This window comes from Ambystoma mexicanum, chromosome 5q (assembly GCF_040938575.1).
Source record: "Ambystoma mexicanum isolate Mex_15411 chromosome 5q, UKY_AmexF1_1, whole genome shotgun sequence".
Classification (NCBI taxonomy): Eukaryota; Metazoa; Chordata; class Amphibia; order Caudata; family Ambystomatidae; genus Ambystoma; species Ambystoma mexicanum.
Genome location: NC_090933.1, coordinates 1,154,432,544 through 1,154,459,636, shown reverse-complemented (window position 1 = coordinate 1,154,459,636; position 27,093 = coordinate 1,154,432,544). Strand labels below are relative to the sequence as shown.

Genomic DNA, 27,093 nt, shown 5'->3' with positions numbered 1-27,093 from the left:
TCCTCATGGAAACTCTTTGAGCTTGCTTTAATCAAGACTCACCATCACACTTTATACTGGAAGTACCCACCAGTGTCTTTTAAAAGCATTCTTCTGAGAGTTAATGACTTAATTGGAGTTGTAAATCCGCTACTGGTGTCTGCCTTCAGCCACTTGATTCATAAGCACTTTGCGTGTCCTTCACTGAAGTGCTGTTAAAAATAAGCATTGGCAAAGCCAAATTTTATATTTTGTCTTTAATCTGCATTTGGCTTATGTAGTCATTTGCGAGGCACTGCTATTAATGATGCCCATATACTTGCACCATTTTGTATCTCCTACCATCAATGGGCAATTAATACTGTCACGGCTGTGTCTGGCAAGTGCCTTTGCCATGCCTACACAAAAGCCCAAACTGTTGGCATTGCCAATGCTCGTTTGTTTCCCATTCAAAATTTAGGATAACTACAAGTCAAAGAATTACAAAATAAAGAGCACGGGTTGGCGTCTCACTCGTGATATGATGAAACTTGGGAGCTTTGTATACTAGTGTGGCCAAAATGTTGATCAACAAACTACAAAAGAGACAAAAATATGGCTTTAGGTTTAGCCTTAGAACTTCATGCATTAGATGCTAGAGCAAACCTACACTTGATGCCCCTTCAGGAACGGAACAACTGCATATCTGTACGTGATTTTGCAATTAAATGATCCACTAGTTATGCATTCAAATGTGTTTTCTTTTTTTTTTTTAATCCAACATTTTATTATTCCTTCCTCCCTCCTACTTGGAGGAAATGGGCATTTCAACATCTGTTCTCCAGCCAAAAAAAGAATACCCTGCTCTTTTAATTCAGTAATTGAAAGGACCACAAATGTGTGTTGTTGTCAGAACATTTGTATTTTACTCTCTTTATGTTGACCCACTCTTGCTTCTTTCTCTAGCTGTTAATATGAGACCTAGGCACAATTAAGTGTGTATGGAGGGTTATTGAAATGTTCAATCTAATTCACCCTACTTAAGTTTTGCTGCGAGTTCATGCTTGCTTGCTATCTGGACTGTTAACAATATTTAATGTGTGTTTTGTTTCTCAGAACAGCTTCTACCCAGCTCAAAATCTTCACCTGTGAGTCTTGCAATAAAGTGTTCAAGTTCAAACACTCTCTTCAGGCTCATTTGAGGATCCATACAAATGAAAAGCCATACAAGTGTCCACACTGTACCTATGCCAGTGCCATCAAAGCAAATCTCAATGTTCACATGAGGAAACATACAGGGGAAAACTTTGCTTGTGACTACTGCTCATTTACCTGTCTAAGTAAAGGTCACCTCAAAGTGCATGTAGAACGTGTCCACAAAAAGATAAAACAGCACTGCCGCTTCTGCAAAAAGAAGTATTCTGATGTGAAAAATCTCATCAGGCACATCAAGGAAACACATGACTTCCAGGACATAAAAGTGAAGGACTCTTATGATCTACTCTGCTTATTGACAAGGGAAGGCAAAAGGCAGCTTTTGTATGACTGCAATATTTGTGAACGCAAGTTCAAGAATGAGCTTGACCGTGACCGTCACATGCTGGTCCATGGGGATGAAAGGCCCTTTGCTTGCGAGTTGTGTGGGTACGGAGCTACAAAGTACCAAGCACTTGATCTGCATGTACGAAAACATCCATTTGTATATATTTGTTCAGTGTGCTTGAAGAAGTTTGTCAGTTCTGTTAGGTTGCGAACACACATAAAAGAAAGCCACGGCAATCTTCAAGAAAATTTTGTATTTACCAGTTCTGTCAACCAAAGCTATTGTCTCCTGGAACCAGGAGGTGATATCCAACAGGCAGCACTTAAAGAGCATGGAGCACATACCAGAGCCAAGCTGGTTGTACCAAATTCTAAACACCCTGTTGTGGTAGAAGAGTTGCCTCCAGAAGAAAGCATCAATGGTATGCATAATGGTCATAACAGCCTATCAGAAATAGAAGTAATTTGTTCTGTAAATTCTCCAAATCATGAACTTGAGAATGAAAGTGCGATAAAACAGTCATCAAAAGAATCTGAGAAACCAAACAGTTCCACCCAAGTTTCTTCAATCAATTTGGTGACTTCTATTTCTGATGAACCTGAGGAACAAAAATACTCTTCAAATATTTCACTCACTGTCAAAATTGAAGGATTGTTTTCACCATCTGTAACTCAATCCTTAGATGTTACACAAGAAGTAAAGATCACTGATGAGCCGTCTGTCACTGCAATATTTACAGAGCCTCCTCTAAAAGAATCGGAAGCCAGCATGGCGCCACACCAAAGTTACTTAGAATTGGAGAACACTGCTCTGACACCCGATCCCATTCAGCAAACAACCACTCGTAATGCTACGTGTGAAAATAAGAAGGAAAGTGCAGCATTTATGCAAATTGTAGAGGGTTTGCTTAAAAGAGAAATGAATATGGATCTATTTGAGAGGATTCGGAAGGTTTATGGGGACCATGAATGCGCATATTGTGGTAAGGTATTACATTGAATTGTTTGTAATATACTGGCATACAAAATTGTCAGTGATTGTAATGAAATGTATTTTCCAAAATGTTTTGACTTTGTTTTGCTGCAGCTCATGATCAAGTAAAAATTAGGTGGTGGTGTGCAAAAAGCAACGTTCTCTGGTTAATGATGGCTTTGTTGCATGCAATGTTGAAGGCTTGGGCCAACCAAAATCTGCCTCCATTGTATTACCCACAGAGTTGTGGACATTCTACAAGCTATTAAGTTGAAAAGCCAAAGGGGCGCAATAAGGTATTCAGGTTTAGACTCCGAAAAAGCAGTTGCTATATCTTGGAGGGCTTTTTGGAGGCATACAGATGGTTCAAAATGTCATCCTCTTCGGAACGAGAAACCAATGAATTCTTGCTAGAGAATAATAGATTTGATTACCTTGCCTTATATCCAGCAGCTGGTAGCATTCTAGATTCTCTGCAGTCATGCAATGCAATTTCAAAGTGCGTCATAATAGAATACATTGCCATAGAACATGTTAACTTCAACCAGTTAGCCTAAATCTACCCACACACAAATGTCTTACAGCTTTTGGATGTTTGACTGAAAGAAGAGATTAAATAAATCTTTGGGCGGAGGGTGATGGTTGAAAAACTGATAGAGGAAACAATCCTAGACTACTTCGCAAGTCATTTTGGGTGGTTAGAATGGAAGAGTTGTATTGACTTTCATGGGTTAATGTTTAGGTCTTTCTATGGAATAGCTTTAGATCTCTGCCAGAGCTCTTGTAGATGTCTGAATTCATCTTGGTAAAAGCCATGCTTAAGTGTCAACCATTTACTAGAAGCTAAGGCAGCTCTGTAAGTTGTGGTGAGAGTTGTTGAATTTTGCTTTTACAAGCTTTTCATATTTTCAAGTTGCTTGATATATTTGTTTTTCGCCCTTTTGTGTTTTATTAAACCAAAGAATGTTGGTCCCAATCCTTCAGATTAGTCTGCCCTGAAATGCAGAATGCCTTTTATTAGGCCATCACTTTATATCTAAAGCACTATTTTGATGGGCACCATCCTGGAATTGTAGGACACTAATGGAATTGTAGGACCCTCCTGACAATGTTATCATGTATGTGTGTACGTCGGCTGTTTGATACAATTCTGTTTTCTTTTTGTACCTTAACTTTGAACTGCAGCTGTTAGCAATGCAATATCGTGCTGTAAGGCTGCAGCGGTAGGGGAGTGACACAGGAGTGGTATATTGGTTGGCATACACTGTTATTCAAAAGAAAATAAGGGAAAACCTACATGATTACTAAAAGGGATTTCTCTGCGTCAAACCAAACACTAAGGATTCTGTCAGGATGTCCGTCAAAAGTAAGTAGTCCACTGTCCTGTGTCCAAAACCTATTTTCGTCCCTTACCTCATCAACTAAACTAGAAAGGATGTGGGCCTTCTTGAGCCAGAAGGATTAGAGTTCCAGATGTACATGGTAACTTTTCCTGACAGAATGACTCCCCTCCCCCATGTCTCATTTTCTTGTCCAAAGCAAGGTTCTAAATTGGGGCAAAAGACAGTTCCAAAGTGTACGAAAAACCAAGTTCCAAAGTAGCAAGGTTCTCTGGATCAAAATGTTGATACCAAGGGAATGGCTCCTCTCTCTTGGTCTCACTCAGGCTTCTCACTGTGGTCCCAAACACCAGGGGGAATGGCTCCCTTCCCCGTGTCTTTTTTAGGCTCCCCACAATGTCAATAGAGTGCCTTACCTCTCTTGGCTTCTCTCATGTGGTTCTCAATGTCCAGGTGAGTGACTCCCTTCCTCTAGGTTTCTTTCAAGCAGTTCTCACAACATCAGGGAGTATGCTTCCCTCCCGCTGGTCTCTTCTCAAGATTCACTTGTTGTTGGTCACCATCCCAGGTTCCTTGTATTCCTCTCTGCTTGCTGGTCCCAGAACCTGGTCTCCATTCTTCTTTGGATCGCTTTACTTGGCTTTACTCTTGGCCAAGTCCTGCCACGAAGAAGACTACTCGTGGTGAACTACTTGTGGGTCCCAGACCCTAGCTTCTCTTCTTTGGTTTGCTTTACTTGGCTCTCCTCTCAGCCAGGAAAAGCCACAAGGAAGACCAGTATCACAGTTCCTTCTTGCTAGAGTGGTAGACCTGGTTCACTATCCTGCCAAGTACTGCGACTATGAAGATGACTGACAATGGTAATCTTCATTGGGTGCGGGTCCCAGCCAGTGTTTCTTGGTTTCTTTCTTGGGTGGTCAGGAAATTTCCTTTCTTCCCCTGTTTTAGCTGAGTCAATGTATCCCACTGCTCTCTTCTGCCCCTAACAACCGTCCCGGTCACCCCTGTACCTTTAGGGTCTCTCCTGGTAGTCTTTGGTCAGTCTCGGGGTCTTTCTTTTTCGATTTTGGGCTTATGCCGTCTTCTCCCCTTTGCCGGCGTGCTGCAGCGTCTCCGCAGCATTTGATCCCTCGCTGCGAGCACATCTCCTCTTGACCGTGCAGTCCTCTGGCTTTGCCCCCCCTGGACTGCTGCTTCTCCCTCTAGCCAAAGGGTCCTTCCACTTTGGACCGCTTGGGAGCCCTTGTGTAGACTCGGTAAGCCCCATGTTCTGCAGCCCATTCTGTTCTTCAGCTTCTCGAGATTTCCCCAGACCTGTGATTCCTCCAGAGAAGGATTCTCTCTTCTTCCTGTTTTCCCTCTTCTATTTTTAATGCAGCTTGACCAATAGGGGTTCGGGAATCACTAGCCCACTTAACAGTGTTTCTAGGAGTGCTCTTCATGCCTGTGCACTTCTTCCTCGTCCCAGTACTGATTTTGAGGACTTCCAGTGAGTCACAGGTGTTCTTTGTCACAGTGTTGTAGTGGAATTTACATTGGTAGTCCCTACTCTTACTCATCTCAGTACTTGTGAAGGAGGTGGACGTGTCTACATTGCACAAGTTCATGGAAGTGTAGGGGACTATGGGATCCTGTAACAGGGTAAGAGGGTGAGGGAGGTTGTGAAGGTGTAGATGTATACCACGTTCATCATCCCTCATCCCATAAGGGTTTTCTCTCCCTATGTGATATTCCCTTTGTGCACCAACCCCAAGGGGAATATTGGACTGTGGCCGAACCACCCTTGCCCCATGGGAAGGCCCCCCCCACCATGGGAGAAGGGACGATATCCAAGTGTTCGTCACAGTGGATAAATCGGTGCTTTGTGTTACTTTGCAGCATTTCCACTTAAAAATTAGTGTTTTGCAAGCTAGTGTAATTGTTTCAATGTACACTTGTTTTCAAGTAGATTGTGATTTTCCTCTTTGATGTATAGCGCCTTTCATTTGCGGTTGTTATGGTATACCAGTTTGACAATATTTAAACTCACAAAGGCTATGTTTTTACAATAACCTTCATTGACTTCACAGCAATTTACGGTGTGTTCTATCCTCCCTGCCAAATTAAGTTTATTTGTTGTGAAGCAACACAGCCATGTCTGCACTTTTAATGCACTGTTGAAGGTTAGCTTCTGGGCCATGTCTAAACAGTTACATGGTAATAATCTGCCTTCAGTAACTGTTGGTAATTACAATCTTTGAAGAGGCATAAGGAAGTACAGTATGACAATTTATACTTGCATTTAAATAAGAGTTCATTGCTTACTCCATCACAAGCTATCTGTTGTCATAGCTTTCAAAATGTTTGTAATATTCTTCACAATTAGAACCTTTCAGAGATGTGAATTGTGTGATTGAATGTTTAGCCATGTCACTTATTCTCCTGCAGAAATATATTATTGAAAAAGGAGTCTGTGTTTGCAACACCTGGTAACTTTTATAACCAATCATGCATTTATTAATGTTGTTTTTCACAACGTGCTTCCTGGGCCACTCACAGTGATATTGCTACTCTTTCCAGTTTGAGACAACTCCAGTATTCTGAAGCTGGCCTCAAGCTTGGGTCATTCATGTTCGCTACTTCAAGTCAGTTTACCATATTTCTTTTAATCACAGTTGACGTCACATGTTATACAGTTACCACATCCATTAGTATGCTACACGGTTTTAGCAAACATTAACTTTTATATTTTGTTAACAAACCCCACAACCACCACCACCCTCCTCCCTATCCCCCATCCTGTATGGTTCATTTCCATTGTTCTGGGTTTTCATTCCAATGTCCCTCCTTACCAAGAAGGATGAGTAGTGTTCTGTTCTGGTCAGATCATGTGTACATACCTAAGTAACTTTGGTTTATGAAATTGGGCTTCTCTGTCCTGTACGTATTCATGGAAAGCGCTTCATATTGCCAGGAACTTGTTGTACTTCCCTGCTTTTAGCGCACATACTTTCTCCATCGGTCAGCCTCTCCCAAATCTTCACCCACCACCATGCTATGACAGGTCCTTCTACCGTTTTCCATCCTTGGGCTAAGGTTGTGCGTGCAGCCATCAGGAGGTGCATGATGAGGGCAGCTCTGCTCTGTTGCCACTTGCCACATATACCCCTTCTACCTCTGCCCCCAGGAAGATTTCCGTGGGTGAGTATGGCAATTGTGCCCCTGGGATCTTTTTTATGTGCTCCAAGATCTCTCTTCAGTATGTTATAGCTTTTGGGCATATCAACCAAATGTGTTGTAAATCCCCTATTTCCTCGCATTGTCTCCAATACTGGGAGGGTAGTGTGTATTTATCCCATGTAACCAGTGTAGTATCAAGTACCATCTAAAGCAAAGTTTGTATGCCATTTCATTGATAGATGTGCTTTTAGAAATGTTATGTGCCCACCTCCAAATGTGTTCCCACACCTCTCCCGTGATTGGGCCTCCAAAATCTTTTTCCCACTTGTTCATGTATGGGAGTTGTTCTCCCAGCTTTGCCCGATCCAGCAGTTTGTATAATCTTGCTAATCCTTTTGTTGTCAATCCCTCCTGAGGGTTAGTTCCAGTCCTATCAGGGCTCTTGTGCCTGCTTTTGTAACATCTTTCTGCAAGACCCAGTCTCTGACCTGTACATATTTAAACCATTCACCCTCACCTATACCAAATGTATGTTAACATTCTTCAACTGTAGGGGCTTCCTGTTCTGATAAGTCCTTTAATACTAGGGGTTTCTCTCCCTTCCAAGCATCCCAGAATGTCTTTCTCTGACCAGGGGTGAAGTCATTATTATGAGCCATTGGGGTATAAGGACCTAGTCCCCTGGTACCTTCCCCCTTCTAAGGGCTTGATCCCATCTGCGTAGTGATACCTTTGTAGCTTCTCACAGCTGTCCGCCTGCCCCACAGGCAGTGGTTCGAATGGCATGTAGAGCTTTCAAGAGGATGGATGTGACCCCTTGTTTAATCTCACACCAACCCTTATGTGTCCCTTCTGTTGCCCATTTCGACATGGGCGCTACTTGTGCCGCAAGAATGTATCTCTCTGTCGGGGATTCCCAACCCCCCAAGAGTGGTGATCGTGTCAGGACTCTGTTGTACTCTAGGTTTCTTCCCCTGCCATATAAAGGATCCAATTTTGGACTGTAATGTCTTACACATGCGGGGTGGAATCTTGACCAGGAGTGAGCGGACTATGGACAGTAGGCGGGGCAGTAGTGTAATTTTTACTGCTGCTATTTGTACGAACCAGGAGAGTTCCTGGGCGTCCCATCGGTGTAAGTAGTCTTTTTAGGTGTTTCCAGTGTGGGGTTATGTTTGCCCCATAGTCCCTTATATTGTGTTATTTGTATCCCCAGATACTCTATGGTGTCCTCCTCCCATATCAAGGGTTAGTCTTTGCTTAATCTGTTTATTTCCTGTGGTCTTCAGCTATGTTTAGGGGTTTGGATTATTTTTATTTTTTATTTTTTTTTTTTAACTTTTATTTATTCTGCTTGACAACACCAAAAGAAGCGAATGACATTAGAGGAAGGTACAATCATATACAGTGAATACAGTACAGATACTGAGCATGCTCATATTCTATGTTTATAAACCTGGAGACAAATAGTTGTACAGGTGAGGGGCTGGGGAGCCACAGTTCAAGAAGTGGTTACAGAGGGGGGCGGGGGGGTGGGACTGGGACTGGGAGGTTCAGTATCAGTATCAGAATCAGTATATGTGGAGGCCATGTAGGTGCGGAACCTCAGCTAGATGTCTCTGGGCCTCGAGCGTGTTGGTTGTTGATTAGCCCAGGATCCTTCTGTATCCGAAGCCCATGTGGCCACCTTGAGCCACTGTGCATGTATAGGTGCTCCGGGCCGGAGCCAGCGCATTAAGATGCAGCGCACAGCGAGAAGCATGCAGAGGCCAGCTAGTTTTTTAGAGTTGCGACCCAGTGCCGGAAGTCATGGAAGAGACAACGTGTAGGGGACGGGTTGATGGTATGCTCTAGAATAGTGGACATGGTGAAGCATATTTCAGCCCAGAACTGTGTCCGATGAGGACAGGACCAGATCATATGAATATATGTAGCACTATCGGAGCCACACCTGGGGCATCTTGGGGAGAGCTCCTTGAACACATGGTGCAGCCTGCTCAGAGTGTGGTGATATCTGTGTAGTACTTTAAACTGTATTAACTTGAATCGGGAGTTGAAGGATACATTATGGGTGCGTGCACACATACGGGACCAGCTCTCATCGGTCATTTCCACCCCCAGGTCTTCTTCCCATTTTCGGTTCAATGTAGTAAATGAGAGGGTAGCTCTGGTTTGTAGTAGGGCATATGATCTAGACACTCGTCCCCTCGAGGAGTCGAAGGTGCACAGCTCTGCAATTACGGGATTGTCAGGTAGTATCGTGGGAAAATTGGGGTAGTTAGCTTTGAGGGTTTTCTGAAGAGATGAGTATTGGAGCCACACAGATGGTTTCCGTCTCAGGGAGAGTGGGAGATCTGACCATTCGAGAAAGTTTCCTTGCACAAAGATGTCTCGGAGCGATTCGTATCCAGCCTCGGCCCACCGGGATACGATAGGCTGTGGTACATGTGGGACCTCTGGGAGGAAGCTGCACAGTGGCAGGTCCCTGTGGAAGGGTTGGGATGTAGCTAATAGTTTCCAGGTTTTGGAAAGGGCGAGGGAGGTACTAACAACTGGGTCAGTTGACTCTAGGTAGGTGGGAGTGGGTGTGAGGATTAGAGAGCGGATATCTCGGTCACTGACTGCCAGTCTCTCAAGTCTGACATGAGGGGGAGGGTCCTGTGTGTTGAACCAGTGTGAGGCAAATTGGGATTGTGCCACTAGCTAGTAGCTGAGGAAATCGGGGGCACTGAATCCGCCACTCCCCATGGGAGTGGTCAATGTACCTAGTTGAAGTCGGAATGCATCAGAGTGGCACAAGAAAGTGTTGACTGTGCGGGTTAACGCCTGAAAGAAGCCATCGCCCGGCCACAGAGGGAGGTTGATGAACCTATATAGAAGTTGGGGTAGTACAACCATCTTGAGTATCCCTATCCGGCCACTAGGGAGATTGGAAGTCTTGCCCAGCCCGAGGTCTTTGCAACTAGGTTCGTGAGGTACTTCTGATAGTTTTCCTCGAGTAGCACTCAAAGCAGCGAGCCACCTCCACACCAAGGTAAGAGAATTTCGATTGGGACCATGTGAACCCCATGAGGTCAGACGGGGGGGCGTGTGCAGTCTGTAAGTTCAAAAAAGGGTGGATTTGGAGCAGTTTACCCGTAGTCCAGAAATGTGCCCAAAATGGACCACATCCTCCAGTATCGGGGCGAGGTTGGTAGTAGGGGATCGAATATAAAGCAGAGCATTGTCTGCATTTAAGGAGATAATGTCTGATTGACCTGCTGTTCGCAAGCCGCTGTGCGTGTGGGACTGCCGTATCATGTCGGCAAAGGGTTCCATGGCTATGGCACAGATTAGGGGAGAGAAGGGGCAGCCCTGTCTTGTCCCTCTGGCTATTTGCAAAAGGGGCGAGCGTCTAGCCTCAGTGCGGACCCTAGCCACTGGATCGGAGTAAAGTAGCTTAACCCAGGAGAGGAAACTGGGTCCAAATTACCATTTTTTTCAGGACTCGCCATAGGTATTCCCATGACATGGAGTCGAATGCTTTTTGCATATCCAGGGTGGTGGCCACTGCTTGTACATTGAGGCTGATTCTACTAGTTACGTTGAACAGGCGTTCCAGGTTCAAGGAGGTGGATCGCCCCGGGATAAATCCTGCTTGATCAAGGTGAATGATGTATGGCATAAAAGAGGCTAGGTGTAGAGCTGATAGTTTGGCATAAATTTTGACGTCACAGTTAATCAGTGAGAGAGGGCGGTATGAACCACATTGGGTTGGGGGCTTGCCGGGTCTGAGTAGGACAGTTATCATGGCCTCGCGGAGAGAGGGAGGGAGCCTGCCAACTTCACCTGCCTCCCACAGGGCCATCAAGTGAGGGATCAGAAGGGATTTGAACTGTTTCTAGAATTCAATTGGGAGGCCGTCTGAGCCTGGGGACTTAACAGATAATGAATTGATGGCTTCTGAAAATTCCTCATCGGGGAACGGCCTCTCAAGAGTGATGCTGGTTTCAGCGGAGAGAACCGAGAGAGGAAGGCTCCCTGGGTAGGAATCGATCTCTGCTGTCAGGACACTCTCAGCTTTTGAGTAGAGGGATTCGTAAAAAGCCATTAATTCAGAGTTGATGTCGTGCGGTGATGTGGCTAGGGTGCCATTGTGTCTCTCTACAGCCGGTATGTTGGATCATCCGTACTCTCGGGGGAGGAGCCTTGCTAAAATTCGACCTGGCCGTTCTCCCTCCCCATATTTACTTACAAGGCTGGGGTTATCCAGGAATCTCACCTCCCGCTCAGCCAGAAAGCGAAAGGGTCTCGGGGGATTGATGCAAAGCATATTGGTAGCGAGGGTCGAGTCACTTTTCATAATATCTCCACAAATCACTTTCAGGATACCGTTTTCTTTGGAGATAGCAATACCCCTGGCGTGAGCTTTAAATGTTTCTCCAGCATGGGGTCTGGCATGGATTCACATGCTCATGAATATTCCCCGTCGTCAGGCTGGGAATCCTCGGTAAAGAAAAAACCAGTATCAGTTTCGTTTCTGATCTGTCTTTCGCAGTAATAACCAATCACTGGTCTCTGCGTCATACTGACCACAGCCAATGACTGCCCTCTACCTAAGCACCGCCTCTGGCAGCCATCTTCAGATTTTTACCGCACGTTCATGTGTTGGGATCCTCGTGCTATTGCTCTCGAGCGTTAGTGCTATTTTTTTTCACGTTTTTCTCAAAAACTTCGTTTTTTCGGTCAAAAGAGCCTCAAGCTCCACCGACTCACCATCCGATCAACGGGGACCCGTGTCGGATTCGTCTGCGCCCCTCAAGGGTGAAGATTTCGTCAAGCTACGCTTTTGGAGAACTCCAGAAGTTTCTCAGGCCCGGTCATGGCCCAGGAGAAGGGAAGCTCGACGCCCGGAAAGCTGTTCAGGGTCTGCCCTGGATGCCAGCTGCAGAACGTCTTCAAGGAGGACGAACACTCTTTTTGTCTTTACTGCCTACATGAGGACAAGACGCACGTGGAGAAGGACTGTGCGTTTTGCGGCAACATGTCGGAGCGGACCATGAAGGACCGCCATCAACGTCTTGCCAACTGGCTGGAAGGGAAGAGCCCGTCCGGCGAGAAGAAGAGGAAGAAATCCGAGCGGTCTTCTAAGACCTTTGAGGACGCCCCGGCGACGGGGGTCCAACATAAGGCCAAGCACCGCGAGTCCGCTGGCACCGGGAGCGCCGAACGGTCGGGCTCTACGGGCGCCAGGCTGGGCGCACCCTCCCCGGCACCATCAACCACGAGCCAACGCTCTGGGTCGGGTAAGAGGAAGGCCGAGCACCCGGCGAGGCTCCTGGAGAGGCCCCGGTCGAGCTCGAAGGCGGAGGGGGAGCGAGGCAGTGTCCCCCCCTCAAGGATAAGGCGCTGAGCGCACCTAAGGTGGTGAAGGCCTTAATCCATCCGGCCAGGCCCTCTATCGAAACTGTCGCGGCGGCCCTGGCTCAGCCTGTGGAGGCTACACCAGTGGTGGCGACCTCGGGGCTCAGAGTCTCCCTGCCACCTCAGAGGGAGTCCTCTTTTGTGCCCATCGATAGGACCCCCGTGAAATCCCCCGTGGGGAAGAAAAGGGGGGGGCAGGGTGTCGTCGTAGATTCGGCCTCAACCTCGGAGGAGGAGCTGGTCGAGGTCTTAAGCCACGGCCTCGGCGTGGAAGAAGACCGGCCCGTCGGGATGGATCCCGACGCAGGTGACGACGACATCGTCGAGGGTACCGACGGGGCCCCTATCGCCCGTCGGATTCCCCTCTGCCAGCGCCGCGAGACAACTCGGCGGCCATTTTGTTGGCTATACAGTCCTTATGCTCAGAGATAAGGACGAGACTACCGTTGCCGACGGAACCTCTCCCGTCGGGGGACCCAGAACCGGGACCTTCTGGTGTTCCCCCTACCAAGAAAAGAAGGATCCACCCTCCGCCTCCTTTTCAGCCGTCGCGCCCCTTCCAGCCCTCCTCCCCGTCCACCCGAGGGGATGATACAGGGACTGACACGGCAGCGACAGGTACGGACGACGAGGTATACGACGAGGATGTACCGTCGTCGCCTCCCACCAGGGCTTCTCCGCCCGACGAGATTGGATCGTTCCACTCCATGATCACCAGGGCATCCAAGCTTTTCCAACTCTGCCCTGAGGAGAAGAAGAAGGAAGGTTTCCTTTATCAGCGGCGCGAGGCCAAGAGGAAGACGGTCCTCGCAGTGCCTCTATTGGACGACATTTGGGATGAGGGCCTCACCCTCCTCAAGAACCCTTCCACGACGCCAGCTAGAAGAGACCGGTACGAGAAAAAGTACCGGGTCCCGGACACGGCCCCCCTGTGCCTCCGGGCGCAGCCTACCCCGGACTCTGTCGTCTCCGCGGCGGCCAGGAAAAAAGCGGGGGTGGGAGCGGCCTCCACATCGACTTCCCCACTGGACGGCGAGGGAAAGAAATTGGACGCTATGGGACGCAGAGTCATCTCGTCTGCAGCGACGACGATTAAAGCGGCCAACGCCTTGGCTATCGTGGCCCGCTACGACAGGGAGCTGTGGTACAAACTGGCTCCCTTGCCGGACGACAAGAGGGCAGAGGCCCTGGAGATCCTGCAGGAAGGTGAGGTGGCTTCGGACCACGCCATTACCGTTACGACGGACATCGCCGACACTGGGTTCCGCCAGTTGGGCAACAGCGTTTGCCTTAGGCGGCGTGGATGGCTCAAGGCTACGGACTTCCGTCAAGACGTTCAGACCAGAGTCCTGGACATGCCCTTAGATGGGAACAACCTGTTTGGGAAAACAGTGGACGATTCCCTTCAGGCCATTAAAGCGGACACCGAGACGGCCCGGGCCCTTGGAGTTCTGCAACAACGACGGACGCCCTTTCGGAGCAGCGGAGGCAAGGGCGCCTCCAAAGGTTCCGGCGGCGGTTTCTCCACCTACCGTCAAGCGGCCCGCTCGTCGTCTCAGGAGGCCTACAGAGGACGAGGCAAGTCTGGCGGACCCCGCCGTCGTCGCCAAGGAGGTCAAGGCGGCAAAGCCTCGTCGAAGCAGGATTGAACCGGCCGTGGGGTCGGGCCCCCACCGAAGCACCCCGGTGGGAGGCCGGCTGGCGTGCTTCGTCAGCGTGTGGGAGTCCATCTCCACCGACCGTTGGGTGCTGGACGCCTTGGCCCGGGGCCACGCGCTCGAGTTTCAAAGAAGGTGTCCGCGCGTCCCCCCCGTGGCCAGGAAAGAACTTCACGTCCCTCAACTTCTCCTGGAGGTAAAGGCGATGCTCAGGAAGGGTGCCATCGAACTCGTCCCAAAGAGGCTTCGGGGCTCCGGAGTTTACTCGAGATACTTCCTCGTGAAGAAGAAGACGGGGGGATGGCGCCCCATCCTGGACCTGCGACGTCTGAACAAGTTCATCAAGGCGCAAAAGTTACGGATAGTCACCCTCCAGCACGTCCTGGGTCAGCTGGAGGAAGGAGACTTCCTGTCGTCGTTGGATTTGGAGGATGCCTACTTCCATATTCCCATCCTAAAGGGGCACCGAAAATTCCTCAGGTTTGTGGTCCAAGGGCGTCATTACCAGTTCAAAGCCCTCCCCTTCGGACTACGGTCGGCACCCAGGGTGTTCACCAAGTGCCTCGCACCGGTGGCGGCGCAGCTGCGCCGCGAAGGGATCCACGTCTACCCCTACCTGGACGACTGGCTCATCCGAGCCAAGACGAGGGAGCTCGCCGTGGTTCACACGGCAAGGACCGTCCAACTTCTCACGGACTTGGGATTCTCCGTGAACTACGCCAAATCCCACCTGGTACCCGCGCAAGACGTTCTGTTTCTGGGAGCGAGGCTCAACACAGTGTCCCTTCTGGCCTCCCCGTCGGAGGAGAGGACCAGGACCATCCTGGGCAAGGTGCAGCGGATGTTGGTGGCCGACGCGGCCAAGGTGAGGTCCATCAAGTCCCTCCTCGGAATGATGTCTTCCTGCATCTACCTCATTCCCATGTGCAGGCTCCGGATGCGCCCGTTGCAGGAGTTCCTGGACGCGCGCTGGATCCAAATGACGGGCAGCTTCGAGGAAAGGATCACACTCGACGAGAGTTTCCGACGAGCGATCCGGTGGTGGGGCACCCGCGCGCATCTGACGGCGGGCATGGACTTCCAGACCCCAGCCCACCAGGAGACAGTGACCACAGATGCCTCCCTGGAAGGGTGGGGAGCGCACACCGAAAATCTGCACGCAAGAGGCCTTTGGCTCCCGACGGAGAAATCCCTACATATCAACGTCCTGGAGCTCCGTGCAGTGTTTTGGGCCCTCAGGTCCTTCCTTCCGTCCCTCAAGGGCAAGGTGGTGAGGATCTTCACCGACAACACCACCACCATGTTTTACATCAGGAAACAGGGCGGAACCAGGTCCCCAGCACTGTCCAAGGAGGCGCAGGACCTGTGGCATTGGGCCGTCGCCCAAAGGATATTTCTGGTGCCGTTTCATCTGGCAGGGATAAAAAACACCATCGCCGACTCGCTCAGCAGGGAGCTGCGCTCGTGCCACGAGTGGGAGCTACGGCAGGATCTAGTGGATCGCCTCTTCCGACGGTGGGGCACACCCCAGATCGACCTGTTCACGACGGCGACGAACTCCAAGTGCCTGAGGTTCGCCAGCAGGTTTCCCCAGGCGAGGAGCATGGGCGATGCTTTCTCGTTCCCCTGGGAGGGCCTGTTCCTCTACGCGTTCCCTCCTTTGCCGCTGCTAATCCGGCTCGTCAACCAGCTCAAGAGGTCACGGTACAGGATGATCCTCGTCGCACCTGCGTGGCCGAGGCAGATATGGTTCCCGGACCTTCTGGACTTGTCAGCGTCCCCGCCAATCAAGCTGCCGGTGGACGCGGATCTACTCTCCAGGGAAGGAGGCGCCATCCTCCACCACGACCCGAAATCGCTGAACTTGCAGGCCTGGCTCCTGCAGCGCTAGAGTTTGGAGGATACGACATACCGGCCGACTGCAGAGAGGTTCTTGCAAAGGCCAGGGCGTCCTCGACTCTTAAATGCTACGGACACAAATGGAAGAGGTTCTCTGTCTGGTGCCACGCACAGAAGATTAACCCTCTACGGATTACGGCTCCCCAAGTACTGCCGTACCTGCTGACGCTGGCCAAAGCTGGACTGGCACACGCGTCCATCAAGATTCATCTTGCTGCGATCTCCCGATACACCAGAACCACGGGCCGGACGTCCTTGTGGTCTCATCGTCTGGTGAAAGAGTTCATGAAGGGACTGTTCAGATCGTTCCCGCCGGTGAAGGCTCCGGCCCCGGCGTGGGAGCTCAACGTGGTGCTGACCAAGCTCATGGGACCTCCGTTCGAGCCTCTGCACTCGGCCCCGTTGAAGTTTCTGTCGTGGAAAACAGCGTTTCTTGTGGCCATCACCTCCGCACGACGGGTGGGAGAGATCCAGGCCCTTTCCTGCAAGGCCCCGTACTTGACTTTTCACGACACGAGGGTAGTGCTCAGGACGCACCCCTCCTTCATGCCCAAGGTACCGTCAGACTTCCATCTCAACGAACCCTTGGTGTTGCCTGCGTTCTTCCCGTCGCCGGCTGAGAGGACTTTGCACTCGCTGGATGTGGCTAGAGCGCTGAAGTTCTACGTAGACCGCACGAAGTGTTTTCGGAAGACGTCACAACTCTTTCTGAACTTTGGACCTGTCAATCAGGGGAAGGCTCTCTCGAAGGCTTCCATTTCCAGGTGGCTCTCCGGCTGTATCATGTACTGTCACCGGTTGGCAAACCGACCGCTGCCTGGCCGTCCGAGAGCCCACTCCACCAGAGCGATCGCAGCTACCACGGCGTTCCTATCTGGTGTGCCCCTGCTGGACATATGCAGGGCTGCTACGTGGAGGTCGACGCACACCTTCACAAAATTCTACTGCGTCGACTGGGATTCCAGGGAGGAGTCCAGGGTCGGCCAAGCAGTGCTGCGCAACCTGTTCGCCTGAGGTGAGCCTGGTGAGGAGGTAAGGTGCTTAATGTTGAGTTTGATGTAATGCTTAATGTTGAGCCTTTGCCACCTCCCGTGGTTGTGCATGTGTGTACTGCTATGTATTCTTTATTCATGAGCATGTGAATCCATGCCAGACCCCATGCTGGAGAAGGAACAAGTTACTTACCTGTAACTGTTGTTCTCCAGCATGGGTCTGGCATGGATTCACATGCGAACCCTCCCGCCTACCCCTCTGCGGCTCTTCACTTGGTCATACTGCCACTTCACGTGCTTCCAAATCTGAAGATGGCTGCCAGAGGCGGTGCTTAGGTAGAGGGCAGTCATTGGCTGTGGTCAGTATGACGCAGAGACCAGTGATTGGTTATTACTGCGAAAGACAGATCAGAAACGAAACTGATACTGGTTTTTTCTTTACCGAGGATTCCCAGCCTGACGACGGGGAATATTCATGAGCATGTGAATCCATGCCAGACCCATGCTGGAGAACAACAGTTACAGGTAAGTAACTTGTTCCTTCCCAACGGGTGGAATGTGATGAGACCGAATTGGTGTTGAATTCAAAGAAGTCTTCAATGGAGGACAACAGTTCGGAACTAAAGACTGGATCTAGCAGGGAGTGAGGTTTCATTTTCCAATGCCTAGTTCTGTTGTGGTCTTGACCCCAGCACAGGGAGATGATCACCAGTGAATGGTCGGAGAGGGTTCTGGGGAGAATCGATAGGTGTGATAAGTTCCTTATTAATATGTCTGATATGAACCACCTGTCGATTCTGGAGTGTGAGTCGTGTACCGAGGAGTAAAAGGAATATGCTCGGGAATCGGGGTGCATAAGTCTCCATGCGTCTACAACCGCAAGACGGGGAAATGACGTCAGAATAGAGTGGGCTGCTTTGGAGAGTCGTCGGGGGTCTTGTGCCCAATCTATTCAGGTTAACATATAGTATTGTATTGAAATCGCCACCCCATAGGATCACTGAAGCTTTCTAAGAGGGAGGCAAGGTGTAGGTAGAATTTGGGGTCGTTGACATTGGGACCATAAATGTTTAATAAAACCACCTCCTTATTTTGCAGGGTACCCTGAAGCAGCACATATCTGCCCTGTGGGTCGACTCGTGAGGACTTTCAGATAAATGTAAGGCTTCTATGGATCAGAGTCATCACTTCCCGGCTCTGGGTAGAGTAGTTGGTGTAGTACCTCTGGGGACCCCACAGTTTAGCGAATTTTTTCACAATGTTCGGAGCGAGCGTGCGTCTCCTGTAGACAGAGGATTTTAACGCCATGTCGCTCAGTATAAAGTTGTAACTGTCTCATTTTCGCATAGTTAACCAGCCCCCGTACATTCGAGCTAATGAACGTTAGACTATTATCACCCACTAGTCTGGAGATACTGCTTAAACTTTAACTTCTGACCGGGTGGTATCCAATGAACACGTGTCTGGCATGGCCGTAGGCTCCCTCCAGTACGCATCCGACCTGGCACTGTTTCATGCTCTACTTCTTTCGTGGATGCCAAGGCGCTTTTAACATAACACCCGACCCATCCCTCCCCCACCCCCTGCCTGACCCCCACCGACATCCCTCCCCCAAACAGAGTAATGATAACCCAGTACCACAATAACAGAAACCAAACCAACGGCATCGACACCTGGGGGCCTGCAAGCTGGCTTGGCAGCAATGCTCCGGACTGGGGGCGTTTGAGGATAATAATGTGCTTAGCGAAAAGACCAAGCGTAACATAGTGAGGAACTTGCGGAGTGAAGATCAGCACGTCATTAAAACAGGTTAAATAATTTGTCCATTTTTGAAAAAGATAGATCTCCTGTGTGTTCGGGCAAGGAGGGCATCTCGGCCAATGAGGATTCAATTGAAAACCATAACACTAAACAGAGAGGCGTTACAGGGGAAAGTCAACCGGGGAAATGGTCATCTATGAACTTGGAGGCCTCTTCCGGGATTGTGAAGAACACCACCTGATTGGAGTGTTCGATTCTCAGCTTGGCGGGGTATAACATGGAGTACTTGACCCCCAGGTCGCAAAGTCTCTTTTTAACAGCTAGGAAAGTTTTGCGCTCCTGCTGCGCACAGCCACAGAAAAGTCAGGGTAAAAGTGGATCCTGGTGGACCCCAGAAATAGTTCACCTTTGGCTCTCTCCACCCTAAGGAGGGTGTCCCGATCACGAAAATGTAAGATTCTAGCTATGATGGGGCGTGGAGGTGCTCCGGGTCTGGGCTTTGTTGTTAAGGCACGGTGAGCTCTTTCCACTGCGAACTGCGGTGAGAGCTTCCGGGAGTCAAGAAGCGTTAGAAGTGTGTGTTCAACATAATCTTCCATGGGTTCCTTGATGCCGTCTTCTGGTACCCCAATTATGCAGAGGTTATTTCGTCTCAAACGTGATTCGAGGTCCTCATTCTTTTTTACCACCTCAAGTACACGATTATATAGTGAGGAGACTTCCGCCTGAAGGGAGCCCAGGTCATCCTCAGTGGCACTCACCCGCATCTCATTTTCGGCTACCCGGCCATCAGTTTTCTCAGTATGGGCCTTAATGGAGGATATAGTGCCATTCATGTCGTCTAGCTTGGTATGAAGAGTAGTGAACCCTTCGCGGATGTATTCAAGCATCTTCTGTGAGTCCTCGGAGGCCAGAGGGGCCAAAGTGGTAGGATCAAGCTCTGGTGCCCCCACAGCAGATTTGGATGGAGTTTTTGCAAACATATTAATGGAGCTCTGTTTTTTCCCCTGCTCCTTTAGTCATGGTGTCAAACAGGGGGAATCTCGACGGTTGGAGCTGGCCGAGGGGGATGTGAAGCGTACAAGAAAGCTGGCAGGTCTCAGGCAGCAGCAGGGAAGTTGAGTGGCAGTGTCCACAGTGCCTTGCAGATCTTTAGTGAGCTGCTTTTGGTTGGTCTGTGGCCTCCCACGTAGGTTCTGACACGTGAGTATGCACCAGGAGGGTCAGCCCCATTAAAGGCAATGTCTGTAACTTTAATTTGTCTGTGTGCGACATGATCCCAGTTGATCCGCACCTCTAATATTGAATGCATGTGCCTCTCAAAGGGATCTCTAATAAAGGGTTCAGTGCACCAGATAGGGTGTGCCAGGAAACCAGCAGCACACAGGTGGCATTCAGGTGCAGTCTGGGGGCGCCCCACCCCGTGGAGCCCAACGCGGCAGGCCCGATGTCTGCACCAACGGCAAGAAGGGTATATGAAGGCGAGTCAGTGGCAGCAGGTAGGTAGTGTTCGTCCGCCCCCTGCTGCTAAGGGTGGTTGATTTCAGGCCGCTGGCAGTATTGCGGGGCACCGGAACTCCCCAGTGCAAGCAGGAGAATAGGAGCAATACTGGGGAAGGCCCCCAAGGTAGAGGGGCTAAGGTCAAACCGATACCCCCGGCTGACTGGAGCGCCGCGCACACTTCACTCCCTGTGGCCCGCCTTGCATATCATGAAAGTGGGCAGCCCCCGCCGCCCGTATCACAGCAGCAGGAGAGGGATCAGGGAGACCGTAAGGCGCACAATGTCCTGTGGATCCACTGTAGCCAGTGCACGGCTAAGCAGGAGGCGCGCACCGCAGGGCCCCCCCAGAGCCCCTTGCAAGGTCCTACCTTGTACAAGGATCTGTCCAACCTTGATGGTGGGCAGCAGGAGTAGGGCCACAGGAGTGCCGAGCCAGGTGCCAGTGTAACAGATTCCCTGCCTCCAGATGTCCAACGCCCCACCAGCAGGCAGATCTGCCCGGGGAGCAGGTGCCAAGAGCCTGCCAGGAGTTGCCCGGCAGTCCGACAGGGCGGCCGGAGCGATGGAGGTGATGTCCTCCGGAGTTGGAAGTCTTCGTCCCTGGCGGCGTGGCGATGGCCCAGATGCTCCCAGTAGTCTTGAGGATGCTGCCGCACTCTATTCACCAAGAATGCCCCTGGAGCTGGGCAGCACGGATGAGGTGCGCTGTCCGGGCAGCATCGCCCCTCCCCAGCAGGCCTGCAACGCCTCGCCTCACAGTTGCTGGCCGCGCCGTGTGGAGATGTAACCCGGGCAGTTGCTGAAGGGCTACACGGCAGTCTTTACACGGCTGCAACTTCAGGGTTTTCGGTCATCTGGTGTTTAAAATTAGCTGAAGTCTGCCGACGTGGTCTGTGCACAGTTCCCCTCAGTATGAGTAGGATTCGCAGCACCACAACGGATCAATGGTGAAAAGGATGTTCCCCAGAACAGAGCTCGACACTTAGGCGGCCATATTCGTCGAATGCAACAGCGCCCCCCCCTAGGGCTTTGGATTTTGTATAATTTATAGTAAACCCCGAGATTACTGCAAATTCCTGCAGCCTCTTCATCACTCCGGGCAGCGATATGTTTGTGTTCTTCAGAAATAAGAGTATGGCATCTGCGTACAACGCTACTTTGTGTCTCTTTTCCACTTGTTATCCCCTGAATTTTCTGATCTTGTCTGATTGCAACCGCAAATGGTTCCATAGCCATGGCAAAAACCAAGGGAGACAGAAGGCACCGTTGGCATGTTCCTCGCTGTATTTTAACCTGTGCCGAGGCTTGCCCATTAACCAGAAAGGTTGCTGAAGGTATTTGGAAGTTCGTCAGAATCATCTTGGTAAATTCCGGACCACAACCAAATGCTGCAAGAACCAATCGTAGGTACCACCAGTCAAGGCTATCAAAAGCCCGCCGCACGTCTAGCACTACTATCAAAAATCAATGACCAATTTTTGTGCCTAAATCTATTATATCTGTGGCTCTTCTAACATTATCCTGTGTATGTCTTCTTACTATGAAGCCCGCCTGGTCTTTGTGAATTATACCCGGGAGGACTTTCATTAATCTGGCAGCTAAAATCTTGGCATATATCTTAGCGTCGCTATTTAGTATGGCGATGGGGCAGTAACTGGCTCATTCTGTAGGGTCTCCCCGGTTTTAGCATGAGAACTGTGTTAGATTTCCCCATATCTTCCCTGACCACCTGTCTTCTCTTATGTGGTTAAAAAGTCTAGTCAATGGTTCAAGCAGTTGAGCCGTAAAGGTTTTATAAAAGCCGTTTCCCAAGCCATCAGGACCCGGTGTTTTGTTGCTAGGTAGAGAGGTTATTGCGTCGCTAACTTCCTGTGACGTAATGGGTGCTTCCAAGGTGTCGCCATCTTCTATGGATATTTGGGGTAGGTGCAGCATTTCCATTAAACCTGTCTGTAGTATCGAGTCTAGCCCTTCTTGTTTCAGCAGGACAACATGGAGCTGCTCCATAATCCTAAATATATCTGCATATGCTGAAAGTAGTCTCCATCCCTCATCGTGCAGTTGAGTGATATCGTTCCGGGCTTTCTGCTGTCTAAGTTTTGTTGCAAGGTATCGGTTGGCTTTCCCTCCCTGCATGTAGTACGTTTTCTTGGTGTTTATTAACACTCCAGCCTTACGGTCTGCTACGTGAGCTTCCAGTTGTGCTTTAATCTTCCTTAGTGCCCTTAGAGATTTTTGTGTCTGCCAGGTTTTATGTTGGGCGTCTGCTTCTTTAACCTCCCCTTCTAGTTTCTTCCTGATCACTTCTCTACCCTTAGCATATATTATAGATTGGGATATGAATTCCCCCTGCACCACCGCTTTACATGCATTCCAGACTATTCTCCAATTGGTTTCCCCATTCTCATTTTCTTTGAAATAATTACCAATCACTCCCTCCATGTGTGCTCTCAATGCTGTGTCTCCAAGAATCGGCTCATTTAATCTCCAATGTCTGCAGCCATCAGGGTTTTCTTTGGGCCTTTCAACCTGTATTATCACTGGGGCATGGTCGGATAGTTATTTGACTCCAATTTCAATATTTATTACGTGGGGGATTATTGTTGCGGAGACCAAGATCATCTCTATTCTTGAGTAACCTTTACGTACTGCCGAGTAATGCATGTAGTCTCTCTCCTGATCGTGAAAAATCTCAATGCGTCTATTACCCCCAAGTCTCGGAATAGTTTCCCCAATGCTTGCCTATTCTTGCCATCTGCGGCTGACGGGGGAGTGTTTTGTCTAGGGAGGGGTTCATTACGCAGTTAAAATCTCCTTACATGATAACCTGCCCTTTGCACCAGCTTCCTATTTGTTGGAGCGTTTTCGCTAGAAAAATTTCCTGCTTTTCATTCGGCCTGTATATTGCCAGCAGTGTGTACAACTGCCCCTCTATGCAAAAACCGTTTTGTAAATGACAGGTTGGATCCTATCAGGATTGCCACTCCTCTCATCTTTGTCCTTCTGGAGGCATAGTATTGTTTGGGGAATGCTTTATGTGACAGTCTTCTCTCATCTTTAGGAAGTAAATGGGTTTCCTGAAGAAACGCTATGGGTGTCTGAAGCTCCAGGAGCCTCCTCAATATGGAGTGGCGCTTTGCCGGTTGATTCAGGTTCTGCACATTCAGAGTTGTAATGTTCATTTCAGCTATATTCAGAGAAACATTCCATCTCTTTACTAGTGTCGCTGCCTCTGCTTCCCCGTATTTTAAAACCTGCATAGGATTTGTACCATACAACAAACCATTCCCCAACTTTCAAAACTTTAACACCAACATTCCCAAGAATCTGTTTTATATGTATCCAAGTAAATGTACTGTAACAGCGCCTCGATGCCCCAGGGCGGTGTGTGCGCTTTATAAATCCAAATAAATAAATACATTCCCTCTTCCCCCTCCCTTCCCATCACCCCATCTTGGCTTGGGCTCTCTCGAACCCCCCAGGTGGAACTCTAGGACGTTGTGCCTTGTACAACCCTGGGATGAGGTATAACCCGAATACTCTGATTCCTGTGTTAACTCCATGATTGTTTAGTGTCTCCCCCTCCTCCTGGGGCTACTTCCCCTTTTCACAGCAAATTTATTACATTCTTCTTCTCCAACATCATATGATATCAATCTGTTGTCAGCCCCTTTTCATTTGTTAAGTGATTTGGTTCGTGGGCTTGTCAATTTTGCTCCTCTATCACGTCTCTTGTTTCCGATTGTCGTCCATTCTGGTCTGGAATCTCCTCAAAGGGAGGTCTGAGTTGCCGGCTGCTCAAATTGGTCCTCCTCATTTTCGATTTGCTTCAGTGACCGGCTCTCTTCACATGTGGTGATCCGCTGCTGCTTTCCCTCCCATGAAAATAGCAATCCGAAGGGGAAGGTCCATTTGTAGGTGATCTTTTTGGGTACAAGTATTTTCGTGATTGGTTGCATCGTTCTTCTCTTTTGCAACGTGGAGATGGCTAGGTTTTGATAGAGATGGACCTGAGAACCATTTATTGATAGATTTTGGTGTGGTCGCGCCTCCCTAATTATCTCCTCTTTCATGACATATGAGGTCAGGGCTACCAGGACTTCTCAGGGTCTCGCGCCTGGATCTCTCTCCTTAGGGCCCACCCTGTGTACTAAGTCAATCCTTATGTCCTCGGGCTGCGTTCCTTTCAGAAGGCTGCTGAAACATTGCTCTATGGTCTCCTTTAAGTCTTGTTCCTGGACACATTCGACCAGGCCTTTGACCCTGATGTTGGATCTTCTAGAGCGATTCTCGAGGTCCTCTGGTTGGATCTCTAAGTTATGGGTGGCTCTAGCCACTTGTTCCATTAGTATGCTGTTTTGCTTGAGTTCCTCTGTTACTTCATTTAAGCCTTACTCTGTGACATCTACTCTGATCCCCAGTTCATTTATCTCTTTTTTCACTTCTTGTAGCGAAGACTTGAGCTCCTCCATCAAATTCCCAAATTGATACAAGAGTGATTCCATCATTCTTGTTTCCCTTCCTCTCAGGCAATCTTGTAGCTTGGCGCCCTCTTGGGGGGGCTCTCAGTGTCCTTTTCCCCGGCTTGTTGTTCCGGGGCCAACGTTATGGCCCCCAGTCTGCGTGTTATGGGACGTTCCGTAGGAGGCACTACCAGTTGCAGCCCATTCTGTGCCCTCAGCTCCACTCTGCGTTGATTTTGCTTCCCCCCGCGGGGGTCCACTTCATTTACGATAGCGGGCAAGAGGACTGGCCGCTCCTGCTCACCTTCTAAACTGCTATTCTGTACGGCGGCCGGGCACTTTGCTGCTTCTTCACTTGAGCCCTCGCCAGGGGCGAAGCTGGCGGTGCGGTTCCTCCTCCTGTCTGCCACAGTGTATTGGTTGCCAGCGCTGCGGCTCCCCTTATCATCTGCTATCCCGCACGGTGGTCAGGCACCTCGCTTCTTCCCTGCAACCCTCTCCGGAGGCATAACTTCTGGTGCTGCGGTTCTCCCTCTTGGCTGCCGTAGTGTGTTGGTTGCGTACGCAACGGCTTGGAGGTGTTACGGCATGCCCCCTAAAACCCCCCGCCCCCCGCAAGTTTGCTGTTGTCTCCTTTGGTCCCGCCGAGTGTCTCTGTCTCTCTTCGCCGAACTGGGCGGTGTGCAGCAGTTATGTCACCCGTCCAATCGGGCAGCCTTGTGGTGCCGCAGTTCTTTCTTTTCCCTGAAGCGAGTCTCCAATCCAGGCCGTTTTGTGTTAACACCGCAGCGGAGAGGGGGTGTAAGTAATCTTGTTAATCTTCCTACAACCGTGGGTGGGAATAACTCAGAAAAGTTGCTTTTATTTGCTGCTGAATCCCTCTTATTTCTTGGCCCAGGACGGAGCACCAGGACGAACACCCTCCGGGTCCGGCGGCCATCTTGGGAGTCCACTTAAGGAATATTTTAAATAGTTATTCATAAACGTGAGGTGGTACGTCCTATTCTTTTCAGTACCGTGGGATCACTACTTTCACTGGCCAATTGTAACTTCACTAAATCAGTATTTTCTTATGTGCTCTCTTGGGATGGTAAGATGTGCTGTGCCAGCTTAGTGAAAATGTGTTAATTTGGCGTGGTTTCCATGCAGGTGACAATACATTATGGTGCATGCATCCCAACATATTGTTAATGGGTAACATTCAGCATTTTCCTTGTGTTTTACAACTTTGAGCTGCAGTATGTTATTTAAATTAGGAACTTTACAGGGGGGCAGAGGTGCATTTACCAGAAGGTAAACTCTGCCTCCAATTCACTTATCACATTTGGATCTGAGAAACGTGTCTGGGATCTACACAATATACTACCAAAAAGATATGTCTGCCATAAACAAAGCTAACAGAGTGCAATAATAAGCCCTATTCATTGTTCTTTGACCAGGTGGGGCAAGGCGAGATCAAGGAGACAAGAGACAGCAAAGGAATGTTATTGTACTTTATTTTAAATATAAAGAGAAATGTGAAGGTGAGCTGGAGGGGTAGTGAGGTGACTAACAACATTTGGAAACGTGGGTGTGATCGCAGTTAACTATGCCCATGTTCTTTGATTATTAGCTGAAGGAATAGACCGGCCCTGGTGCTAATCGTACATTATAGTGAATAGATCTCTGCTCTTTAAGGGTCTTTTTTTATGACTGGGTTTAGTGTTTCTACTGTTTGATCAAGATCATAAGGTTATACTACATAAATCCCTGAAGCACCAATTACTGATTACTTTCCTTTCATCTACAAGAAGCACGCAGCTCAGTATTTTCTCAATATCCTAAGCATGCGCACTTCAATCCATATCTTCACCCAACAGTGCTGACTGCTTTCCTTTCCTCAGCATGTAGATGAACTTGGAATACACACAGCTGCACTTAATGCTGGCTCAGGTTTCAAGGCTGTGCTCCTGTGACTTCACCTACCAGTGCTGATGGCTTTCCTCATTAATTCATAAGGCGTTGCACTGCAGCTGGTTGGACAGCTTGCAGTGGGTGCTTCCTGATATTTCTTGTATGTGGATCGTGTTGAACAACCTTTTCTATAGTAGAATCATTTGATATTTATACATTAAAAAAAAACCTCAATGGATCCCAATTGGTCAGAAGAAATTGCAAAAAATGTATTTTAAAAAATATATTTCTTTGTCCCTGTTGAGGATAATTCTCATCCCACTCTTACTTGTAATTTGCTATGTGTTTTTTACCTGTTTTTGTGATTGTGGGCTCTGGAGTAGACCACTTCAGTAGCCCCCTCTTTTTGTGTGTCACACAGCACCTTCTGTGCAGTGGCACAGGGTTGTCGTTCGGACTCCCCCCGACTCCATTTCTGAGGCGACTACCGTCCCCCTTAAAAGGATAAAGTTACCATTAACTTTACTTAGTCAAACTTAACCACAGCTC

General features: G+C 49.2%; 1 protein-coding gene across 3 annotated transcripts in view; it reads left to right on the top strand.

Annotated features, from left to right (window-relative positions):
- The window catches only part of ZFAT (zinc finger and AT-hook domain containing), a 1,636,156-nt gene that overhangs the window by 502,342 nt on the left and 1,106,721 nt on the right, over positions 1-27,093 (top strand). For all 3 annotated transcript variants that reach the window (XM_069621667.1, XM_069621669.1, XM_069621668.1), the window contains one exon: positions 1,075-2,483. In XM_069621667.1, the coding sequence (XP_069477768.1) occupies positions 1,075-2,483 (1,409 nt within the window). The remainder of the gene's footprint in view (positions 1-1,074; positions 2,484-27,093) is intronic.